The following is an 11,672-nucleotide window of genomic DNA, read 5'->3' on the forward strand; positions in this document are numbered from 1 at the left end:
CCCGTGCTGTCTATGGGAGGGTCAGAGAGCTCTCAGATTCCTTCAAAAATATCTTAATTTTTGTTCCAAAGATGAACGAAGGTGTTACAGGTTTGGAACGACATGAGGGTGAGTAATTAATGACAGAATCTTTATTTTGGGGTGAACTAACCCTTTAAGGGAAATATGTTAGATTTATATATAAAATATTTATATTTATATAAAATATAAATTCTATAAAAGTATAATATATATACATACAAATATGTTTTTAAATATATACGTGTGTGTATTTGTATATACATAATAAATATACACTGTCCACACACATATAGTACGTAAACAACATTTTATTTTGAATGCGATTAATTGCGATTAATCGTTTTGCAGCCCTATTGTAGTATTATTTATGTACTGTATATATTAATTTTAATTAAATTTTAGTTTTAGTTCGTTTTTTGGTATTGCTATTTAGCTTTATTTTTATTTATTTATTTTATTTTGAATACATTTTTGAGTTTTTAATACTTACATTTATTTTATGTTAGTTTCCAAGGCAGCATTTCTAATTTTAAAGTTTTTCATCCATTGTTTTCTTTTTTCAGCCATATTTCAGTTATTAAAAAGATTTCCAGTAGTTTTCCAACTTATTATAGAGCTATTTTACCTCCCTTTCACCAACCCCTTATTACCCAAATGCATTTAGCCACAATTTTCACCATATACAGTTTTCAAACAATTTCTAGTACTGAAGATTAATCATAATATCTTAACAATATGGTCAGTGCTTATTTTTCTGATATACATAAAGCACAAGAACTCACTCTGTTTTGTTTTGGCCATGTTGTGCAGTGACCAGGTGTCACCCAGCTCCACATTCTGTAAGGTGTACACCCTCACCCCCACACTGAGCAATAACCAAGAGAAGAGGGGTCTGGCTCTGGATGGACAGCTAAAACATGAAGACACCAACTTGGCCTCCAGCACCATGTAAGTGGCCTTCAGCTGACAGTGCATCACATGCTGCTTCTTACGTGCTGCCAGAAAAAAGGCAAAGCATTTTAAGCTTTAGTACATTTTGTGTTTTTAGTGCTTATAAAGTTAACCCAACCCATATGTCCATAAACCCTCCAGCAGAACCTCTCAAACAGCTGCGTTGCTTTTTGTAATTGCTCTGTATGTTCAGCATGTGTTTCCCTGTGCTTACAGAGTGAAGGATGTGTCCAATAAGGAGGTCCTGGGAATCTTGGTGTCCTACAGAGTTAAAGTGAAGCTTGTGGTGTCTCGTGGAGGGTATGTCATTTGACACAGAAATTCTTCAGACTTTATATTTGTACAGAATATTCTAACACTGAATCCAAACACTTCTTTGTGTTTTGTTAGTGATGTGTCGGTGGAGCTGCCTTTTGTCTTGATGCACCCTAAGCCCTCCGAACAGCCCAACTCTAGACCGCAGTCAGGTAACAGCTCGCGTTTGTCATTATGTCTGCATGCATGTTTTATATATATGAAATGTCTGATATTTCCTAAAGAGATAGTTCACCCAAAAATGAAATTTCGTTCCAAACCTGCAAGACCTTCATTCATCTTTGGAACACAAATTACGATATTTTTGATGAAATCCGAGAGCTTTCTGACCCTGCATAGACAGCAACTGACACAGTCAAGGCTCAGGGGCTGTTTACACGACAACGTTTTCAGCCAAAAACGGGAAACTTTTTATGCGTTTTGCCTGTTCGTTTACACGACAACGGCGTTTTGGGCACTGAAAACGCATATTTTTGAAAACTGGTTTCAGAGTGCAAGTTTTTGAAAACGGCACAGTTATTGTTTCTGTGTAAACACCCAATACGGGAATCTTTGAAAACGGTGACGTCATGCACGTGTGCAGTACATGTTAGGTATGTAGACATGCGCAGTACGTGTCGATTTTAAAGGCAAGCGTGAACAAACATACACAACAATGGCGGAGTACATGGTACTGTTGTTGCTGCTCAACAACCAACAGCGGAGAGGCATCATATACAACATATAATCGTCACTTCCCTACAGGTACTGTTTACTAACAAGGTGACAGCGCCAACTACTGGCCTGGCATACGTAATACAGCGTTTTTGGCCGTTTTTGCCGATATGTGTCAACGCGAATCATTTTAAAAACGTTGTCGTGTATACATGAAACTTTTTAAAAACTGAAGGGAAAAACTTTTCCGTTTTTGACTACATCGTTGTCGTGTAAATGTAGCCTCAGAAAGGTAGTAAGGACATTGTTAAAATAGTCCATGTGACATCAGTGGTTCAACCGTAATGTTATGAAGCTACGAGAATACTTTTTGTGCGCAAAGAAAACAAAAATTATGACTTTATTCGACAGTTTCTTCTCTTCCGTGCACATGCATGCGTCGTGATACTCTCGTGAACACACGTCGAAGACTGACATGGAAGAGAAGAATTGAATAAAGTCGTTATTTTTGTTTTCTATGCGCACAAAAAGTATTCGCGTAGCTTCATAAAATTTCACCACTGATGTTGAAGCACTGATGTCATATGGACTATTTGAACAATGTCCTTACTATGTTTCTGAGTCTTGAACGTGGTAGTTCCATTGCTGTCTATGCAAGGTCAGAAAGCTCTGGGATTTCATCAAAAATATCTTAATTTGTGTTCCGAATATAAATGAAGTTTGGAAAGACATGAGGGTGAGTAATTAATGTCAGAATTTGAATTTTTGGGTGAACTATCCCTTTAATTATAGCTTTTATCTACTTTTCTACCTATTCTTTTTTTCTACTAATTATTATTATTATACACTAGACAAATATAGAAATATATACTTTATTTTTTTATGTCTTATAACTACTATTTTATTTATTTCTGCTTTTTCAAACAACAACTACAGTAACATATCATAATATTATCTTTATAAAGGGTTATATATTATATGTAATCGATTTTATTATATTTTAAAGTTGCTTTGAGTAAAAATGGCAGAATTACATTAAACATGATATATCAGTGTGTATATAAAAATATGCATGTTCCACGAACTAGCTGTGAATGTGATACTTGAAGCATAGTAGCAAAATTAAATTTTGACTTAGAAGATAATATCATAATCTTAATATTACTGCATTATTATGAGCATTTTTTCAGCATGAATAATGAGTTTTGACAATGTAAGTGTAGTTTTGATTTAACATTGCCTAATTTTTTTCTAATCCCTGTCCACCACAGCTGTGCCAGAGTCAGATGTCCCTGTGGATGCCAACCTCATAGAGTTTGAAACAAAGTGAGTTGGCCATGTGTTTCGTTCACAGAATGAGACTCATGCTTTCGCGTGTTTGCGTAACATAACTCTCATTTCTTTTTGTCTTCAGTAATTTCTCACAGGATGATGACTTTGTGTTTGAGGACTTTGCAAGGCTCAGGCTGAAGGGAATGAAAGACGAAGAGGACGATCACTTCTGCTAACGGCCCCTTCACACACATGACACGGTGTGGAGGTTGTTAACCGGGCGACAGGGGTGGGGTGTCAACCTGCCAGTACTCTCATACCTCTGCTCCACTGGGCCCATCTGATAGAGTGGAGCACTTACTGATATTTTCAGAGCCTCCTTTCTTTCTTTCCTTCACTCTTTCGTTGTCTTTTGGCTCCCTTTCACACCATTTTAGCATCTGTGAGGTGGTCTTTTAACTGACCTCCTGTTTCTCTGGTCATATGAACCACTTCACTGGGATGCTTAGTTGTTGGCTAAAAAGAATGAGGGAGAAGGAAACGGAGGGAGAAACTGATGGGTCATCTATACATCAATGTATTGTTGGTGAGCAAAGGGTCCATTGATTCAGGGGTGAATATATATTTTTGTTCTCTCCTTACCTTTTTCATTTCGTTTCCTTTTATTTCTTGTCATCATATTCCCACTTATATATCAAGTGGGCATTAATAGCTATGTAATTATGGTTTATGTTCTATGTTATTTCATTGTACAGTACATACACTGTTCACAAACACCATAGAGAACTTGAGTTTGGTGTTAATTTTATTCCACTTTCCTAGACCCGTAATCCGATCCATCCATACTTGCTTAGCAGCTTTTATGTTATAGTTATGTAAAATGTATACATATCATACGAAAATATGTAGTAACACTTTTCTGTGCACTTGTTGTGCACGCAATACTCGAATAATTAAGGACGTGGCATTTTTTAGTGGAAAAGTAGTTGGCAATACGCGTCGGGACACAAGCATCTGGTTTCTTATTGTAAATTTTAGCATTTATTCCACATGTTGAGTTGTAGAATATGTAAACACTGCTACAAGTCTTCAGTGCGAAATTAGCTTGTAGATAAAACAAGAGGACAGGGACAAGCTCTGTATGTGCCACACACACACACACGCACACAACGTAATTCCTCATTATTTGTGCCTGCCAAACTATTTGCCACAATGTGATGATTTGTAATGTTGCTTGTAAGTTAAGCTCAGTTTGGTTGAAAATCTCATGCTCATTCCATGTTTTAGTTCACAGAAACTGTTGATGTAACCATTGGACTGCCAGAAATATTTTGATGATGGTTATTTAAAATCGCATTTATAGCATGATTTCCAGGAAATTTGACTTTGTATCTTGTTCTCCCAGGATCAGCCCTTTCCAATGACATTCTTCATAGTTTACTACTGAACAATATTTACTTATATTACAATGTGTACAAGGAAGTAACATTTTGCAGTGAACAAAGTGGAGCTCCCATTGAAGGACAAAAAACTATCTCTAAAATAAAGGATTGCTGTGTTTAAAGCACCCATACAACCATGCCAACGTGCATACTTGATTTCAACTTTCATGTGCCCTTGAGTTGAAGATGAGGTCATGTCTGTCCTTTTCTGCTGTATAATTGCTGTATAATAGTTTTATGTAAAGTTTGGAGTCATCAGTGCAGAATCATAAAAACCCAGCTATGCAGGTAACTGTTCTGCTACCCACTGTCCTATAAATTCTAGTACTTCATAACACAAGAATGTAACCGATCAAGGTCAGTCATGATGTATTTCTTAATCTAATATTATAATACAGACCTGTGACAGGATATCTGTTATTTTAAATTCAAAATGAATTTGTATGAAAATGAACCTGATCAATCGATCCAGAAATCTTCAGCTATAGCAAAATAGTCTTACAATTTGTACTGTCATGAGTCTGACTGGCCAGTAAAAGTCAGAGGAGGATGTCGAGTTGGTGATTTTAAATTTTGCTGAAAAAAAAAAAAGCTGATTGGTTCATTCGGTTTGGCAGCGTCTACAATCCGGGAAGTGATTCGCATAATGTGCTGCATTATTTCATGCAGACTGACACACAAGTGTCTATTTTTACTCCTTTGTAATAGTTAAGCCACCAGATTTTTACAGATGACACCTCTCTATTCACTGGCATATGTCTAAACCATAATGCTGTAATGCTCTGATTTAGTATTATATTCTTTATGATTTTTCAAAGAATATTGTAAATAGTTTATAAAAAACATATGATTAAGCACATTATGTGGAGTTGAGTTATGATGGACGTGGCTTAACAGATCTGAAATCTTTTCAGGAAAAAAACAACAACAGCAATAGGTTCACCTAGTTCTAAACCAGCTGCAATTGCATGCTTTGACAATGATCATTGAGATCTAATCATTGCAAGAGAGTAGTTTAATATATTAAATTATCTATTGGTTGCTACATGCACATTTATTCACTTTTCTCTTAAGAAAATAATGCCTTATCTCACATTGGTGTGGCAGGGAGGCCATTTCCATTTCTTTTCTGTCCAAAATTGAGTCCTTTGCTAGAAAACTGCATGCATTCTTGAGGTGTCTGAAAGGTTTGAGAATGCTGTACTGTTGTAATGACATGTTCTCATGCCATCATCTTAATGTAAAACCTTTGTTATCTCAATGGAGCCTGTTTTGTTTGCAGATTCAGTTGGCTCTAAGGTAACCACATGCTCATTTTGGTAACAAGAGCCCTTTTAAGTGTCTTAAAATTATTTTTAAGCTAATTCTCACAACTAAAATTGATACTGAATAAATAAAATATACACTACCAGTCAAAAGTTGGGAAACATCCACTCATTTCTTTATTCTTACTATTTTGTACAAAATAATAGTAAAATCATTAAAACGATAAAATAACATTTTTGGTGACATTTTTTTATTGAAGAAACTGTATTATACTTCATGCTAAATTAATAAACTAGTTATAAGTAGATTATTAATTGAAATTGAATACAGTGTATAAACAACATTTTTATTTTAATTCAATGGGAAAATGTTATTTAAAAATATTTTAAGTAGGCCTACACTGTTTATTTTAAGCATTTGGGGGGGATAAGAAAACGTATTTATGATCTAACAATCCTGTATCCGCCTCTTTCTGTAAAGACAGATTATATAGAAAACAATAACCTAAACTATTTTAATAAAATACCAAAACTACTCGAGGTTTGTCGACACATATCTACGAACACCGGTTAGAAGCTGACGCGACGTGTTGACGTCAACCGAGCTATACACTCGTCGCGGGGTTTGCGCGTCATACAGGGCGCTAAGATGGCTTCAGCGGCTTGGCTGCATGGCCCCAACATAACGCGGTTAACAGAAGGACTGGTGTCTGTCCTAAAGGAAGATAGACCTGAATATCTACCTGCGCTTCTAGCAAACTACCGTGAGCATGGAGTGGTCGGGGCTCAGGTAACGTTAGGGCTGAGGTCTTGTGCTAGCGCGCGACGCGAGGTAGTACGCACGCTTCTTTGATTTAAATGGAAGCTTTATGGTTATGTGGCTTTCCTCGTGTGCAGTGTATACAATGTCAAAATGAATACGAAACGTAATTATGATTTAATGATATGTCTAATGACCAGTGTGCTCGTTTATGTGGTAACTGAGCTGGTAGTCAAGTTCACATTAGTTTACTGTTTCATATGTAGTCTTATCTTAACTTATAACATGCCTCTGTGTTTAATTTGAAAGCACACTGAGGAGATGGCTGTCTGTTTGTATTAGTGACACTGGTTTGAATGGTTTTTCAGAGCACGGGAGCTGTGGGCGGTCTGGTGGGCATCAGTAATGCACGGCTCGGGTCCAGTAAGACCAGGTGAGCTGTCAAGAGTAAAACTCAAATCTTCTTATTTTACACAATATCTTCCCAGCCCTATCATTGCATTTTTCATAAAACATTTAAAGGCATTTCTTGCATGACCAAATCCTATCGATGCTCTTAGTCTTAAAAAAAACCCTCTTAATTTATTATTTATTTCACACTTTTATCTGAGTTCTAGATCGTCCTTTTTCTTATTAATCAGCAACTTTGTTTCAGTACTTTTCATGTTACTGCCTTATATGTTCAAACGTTTTATTAGAACAAACATTATTTCAAACAAGGAAATAGATTGTTACACATTGTCACTTTCTTTCTGTTTCAGGATCAAAACCAAAGGTAGTGCATAACCATTAATAGAGTAGAGAAAAGGAATAGAACAGAAGGAGAAAAGAAACACAAACTAATCAAGATTAAAAATCAATTAATCATTAATATTCCACATACATTCATGCATAATACATTAGACAGAAGGTAGGATGTTAAGAGACTAAAGGTAATTTATAAAGGAATGTTGTTTACAAAAAATTGAATAAATGAACAAAAACAATAATTTTCCAAGAACATCTAACTTTTTACAGTTTCAGAAAAAGACACTGCCTGATTTTCTGTGTATGTTGTGTTCCTCTGTTGTTTTAGATAAAAGCATCTAATAAATGATAGTACGATTCTTTCTTAGGGGCCTCTGAATGTGACCCAAAATACATTTTGTAAAATTTTATTTATAACCAGTGTGACATTCAGCAAAAACATTTAGGTTTTGCATCTACATGATCTAAATGCATCTTAATGGTCTTGTGAGCAATGCATCCATCTATTTATATTTTATTTGTAGCAAATGTTTTGATATTGTAATTTTTAATCAAAATGTCATAACTGGACCTTGCAGTGAGACTTCTCTTTGGTGACGTATGCTGGATTTGTCCAATCATTCAGTCCAATTATCTCTTTCTTACAACCGACTGCAAGCTCTCATGCAGATCTGCCTCCATCCAATCAGCCGATGAACAGAATCAAGTTTTCTTCTTCGATGATCCCTTTCACTCCAAAGTACATCACAATATGAAAAAACAGATCTGTTGCTACTTGTTTCATCGTGACTTTATATGGACGTGATGATGTGTGTTTCAGGTTTGAGGGTCTCTGTCTCCTGGCTGTGCTGGTGAAGGACAGTTCGAGTGAAGTGTTCCAGCAGCATTGCCTTTCATGGCTGCGAACTCTGCAGCAGGTCATTCAGGTGAGAGATGTCTTCAGAAATTTGCTTTCTGTTCTCTTGCCTGGATCCACTTAATAGGTCTTTCCTGATTTTTTTTTTATTCAGTTCTGTAAGATTTAGTAATGTATCTGCTGTTGTTCTCGAACTCACAGTCCCAGGCCCCTCTCCCCACCGTGCAGCTTACTGTGAGTGTGCTGCAGGACCTGTTGCAGTACTCATCCCAGCTGCCAGAGCTGGCCAGGGAGGTGGGGCTCAACTCCATCCTGGGCATCCTGACCTCCCTGCTCAGTCTCAAATCTGAGGTAAAAATGCGTGTGTGTCCATGTCACATTTAGATTTAAATCAGTTCAACTGTAGCCTTAAATCACATTAATTTTGTACCGTTATGTCACTGAGTATTTCTTAGTTAATGCCGAGCTTGTTTACTTGTGGAAAGTGTTGTCCTCATATATACAGTGCACAGCATAAATGAGTACACCCCCTCTAAAACTTAACAAATTCAGCAATTACTCTTTACTTAGAAGACACGTTAGGGTTCTTTGGAGATATAATGTTCCAACAAGCCTGCTTGATCAATTACCAAAGAAGAATGCCAAAATTATTCAGCAAAATAAGATTTTCTTATCAAAGTGATAAAATGTTGTGTTGCCAAAATGAGTACACCCTCCTGAAAGTTACTAAAAAAAAAAAAAGTGTATAGGTTTAAGGCTATTTTTGATCAACAGGTACGTATATTGAACCAAAACTTTTAAAGACAAGTAATTTCCTGACAATTAAAAGTGTTATATAGCCCACTGAATCATACTCAGACTTAATGCTGGCAGCAGTGGAACCGCTTGGGAGAGAACTGCCAGGTGACTTATTTCTTAGCATAAAAGAGGACAATGGTACAAGAGGAATACCAAATTATTGTTTTAAGTATGAAAATATAGCAGAAGTAGCACCATCATTCAAAAACAATGGACTTGTGATAAGGCTCCTGAAATAATCAGGGCCCGTATGTATAAAACTTCTCAGAAATGCTCTTAAGAATAGTCTTAAGCTTTGACTTAAGTGTCAACAATGAATATATTCATTCTCCCAAGGTGAAAATCCTTCAGTGGACTTGTATTTCACTCAATCTTAACGCTCTTGAGCAACTGTGGGGGATTGTGTAGAGACGAGCTGAGCAAAACTCCCCATTAAAGATCAGAGCATTTAAGGAGGTCGTCCTCCAGGAGTTAAACAGGACAGATGTGAAAATTTGTCATGAACTTGTACACTCAGTGCCAAGAAGGGTCAGAGCAGTATATTTTAAGTTCTGGAGGACATACCAAGTACTAGAATATTATACATTTTCTGAATTAAATCTAGGGTGTACTCATTTCTGCAATCCTTCATTTAAACAAAATTGGCTAATTTACTTATCTTACAGAAAATATTGGCATATGTTTTGTTGTTTTTATTAAGTATATGTTTAATATGTTTACATTTTGCCGTCTTTCCATTAATTATATTAGTGATTAAGAAAATACATCTTTTATATTTATTCAGAGGGGGTGTACTCATTTATGCTGTGCACTGTACACTAACATTGAAAGGTTTGGGGTCAATACTTTCTTTGTTGTTGCTGAATAATAAAAGAACAAGCATGACAGTAAAGACATTGATATTGTATGAAACAAAACATTTTTTTAAATTAAAATAAATACAAGTTCAAAAGAACAGCATTTATTAAAGCATCCTGAAAATTTTTGTCATGGTTTCCACAAAGATATTAAGCAACACAACTGTTTTCAACATTGTTAATAAGTATTTCTTGAAAACCAGATTAGTATATTACAATGATTTCTGAAATATCATGTGGCACTGAAGTCTGGCTGCTGAAAACCCAGCTTTGCCATCACAGGAATAAATTACATTTCCCAAAATAGAAAAGTTATTTTAATTTGTAATAATATTTTTCAATATAATCTTATCGCATTTTTGATCGAATAAGTGCAACTTTAATTAAAAAATCTTACCGACCACAAACTTCTGAACAGTATTGTATATTGTGTATTAAACTGAGAACAATGAAATTTGTTATGCCACAAAAAGCATCAAAATGTTTTTGTTTTTTTTGTCATAGTGCCACCTAGTTGCTATGAAAGGAATGATGGCATGCATGATCTACTACCCACGGGCCTGCGGATCTCTGAGGGTCAGTATAATCAATAACCATTAATGATATCTTTTTTTTTTTTTTTTTTCAGTTACTTCGTATCGGAATAATCTAATTATTGTCCCTTACAGGAAAAGCTTGGAGCGTATTTCCTGTCTAAGATGGACTCGGATAATCCTAAAGTGCAAGAGGTTAGTTACATCTGGTTGTGGAATTAAAGGATAATGTGTGTAGCTAATTGCTCAAAACAACTGAATCAAAATTTCTGCATTATAATTCTCATTTTTATTCATTGGAAGGTGGCTTGTGAATGTTATGGCCGAGTGCCCTGTCTCGGTGGGGTGTTGGAAAGAGGGGGAGGAGGGCGCAGGGCTGAGGGCTGGACCAATCAGCTGCACTGCCTTCTAGCATCAGCCACCAGCATGCTGGGACAGCTGTACCAGGGTGCAGAAACAGGTATGTGGTGTGTTCTGAGTGTTTGTGTTGTACTGAGTGTTAAGTTCACTTGTGTTAAGTTCTTGTTGTTTTTTTGTGACGTCACCGTTGCAGAAGGAACAGTGCAGTATGAGGGTCCTGGTGTGGAACTGCCTTTCCCTCCCCTGGATGATGTAGATCCCCTTCTGATCCTTCAGCTCCATCATCGTTACAAGGCCATTTGTCTAGCTTTTAAACACACTCTTAGGTAGTGCTTGTGTTGTATGGCTTAATTCATGGTATTTGTATAGCTGTTTTTTCCTGTCTGTTGAGCTTAGTTCATTTTTAATGAAGATTTTTGAGATGTTGGTCCATATTAGTGAGATGTATTTCCCTCTCACAGTGCTGATCCTGCATCTTCAGTCCGTCTACCTGTTCAGCATGTTCTCAATTTCATGTGTCGAGCCCTGGCAGTCAACACAAAGAGCATCGTAAGGCTTTAACTCTCTTTCTGTATGTTTACATGCACCTTAATGATGTTAAAAGTCACTGTTCATGATAATATTCATTGAACTTGCTTAATGTTGACACTAACTGAAGGGGTTTGTTTCAGAGTCCAACAGGAGAGGGCTATCTGAGGCTGATGGTTTTACCCTCTATACACAACGACACTCTAGAGCTTCTCGCTGCTCTCATCAAGGCGTAAGCAGACACACACACACATTTTCTCAGCTGTTTAAATGGGGACATTCCATGGACCAGTGTTTTTTTTTTTTTTTTTTT

General features: G+C 36.4%; 2 protein-coding genes across 3 annotated transcripts in view; both read left to right on the top strand.

Annotated features, from left to right (window-relative positions):
* Positions 1-4,309, top strand: part of LOC107678079 (arrestin red cell-like) — a 44,221-nt gene extending 39,912 nt beyond the window's left edge. Inside the window, exons 11-15 of the mRNA XM_016473206.1 lie at positions 832-969; positions 1,189-1,272; positions 1,363-1,439; positions 3,213-3,267; positions 3,356-4,309. Of these exons, the coding sequence (XP_016328692.1) occupies positions 832-969; positions 1,189-1,272; positions 1,363-1,439; positions 3,213-3,267; positions 3,356-3,449 (448 nt within the window). The 3' untranslated portion in view covers positions 3,450-4,309. The remainder of the gene's footprint in view (positions 1-831; positions 970-1,188; positions 1,273-1,362; positions 1,440-3,212; positions 3,268-3,355) is intronic.
* Positions 4,310-6,522: 2,213 nt separating this feature from the next.
* The window catches only part of LOC107678089 (proline-, glutamic acid- and leucine-rich protein 1-like), a 14,867-nt gene continuing 9,717 nt past the window's right edge, over positions 6,523-11,672 (top strand). The window contains exons 1-10 of one of the 2 annotated variants that reach the window (XM_016473214.1): positions 6,523-6,752; positions 7,049-7,113; positions 8,248-8,353; positions 8,485-8,634; positions 10,443-10,514; positions 10,607-10,666; positions 10,775-10,931; positions 11,025-11,157; positions 11,293-11,380; positions 11,503-11,591. In XM_016473214.1, the coding sequence (XP_016328700.1) occupies positions 6,570-6,752; positions 7,049-7,113; positions 8,248-8,353; positions 8,485-8,634; positions 10,443-10,514; positions 10,607-10,666; positions 10,775-10,931; positions 11,025-11,157; positions 11,293-11,380; positions 11,503-11,591 (1,103 nt within the window). In that variant the 5' untranslated portion in view covers positions 6,523-6,569. The remainder of the gene's footprint in view (positions 6,753-7,048; positions 7,114-8,247; positions 8,354-8,484; positions 8,635-10,442; positions 10,515-10,606; positions 10,667-10,774; positions 10,932-11,024; positions 11,158-11,292; positions 11,381-11,502; positions 11,592-11,672) is intronic. The other variant, XM_016473222.1, reaches the window with a different exon arrangement.

Source organism: Sinocyclocheilus anshuiensis, unplaced genomic scaffold (assembly GCF_001515605.1).
Source record: "Sinocyclocheilus anshuiensis isolate Anshui unplaced genomic scaffold, SAMN03320099.WGS_v1.1 scaffold1673, whole genome shotgun sequence".
Classification (NCBI taxonomy): domain Eukaryota; kingdom Metazoa; phylum Chordata; class Actinopteri; order Cypriniformes; family Cyprinidae; genus Sinocyclocheilus; species Sinocyclocheilus anshuiensis.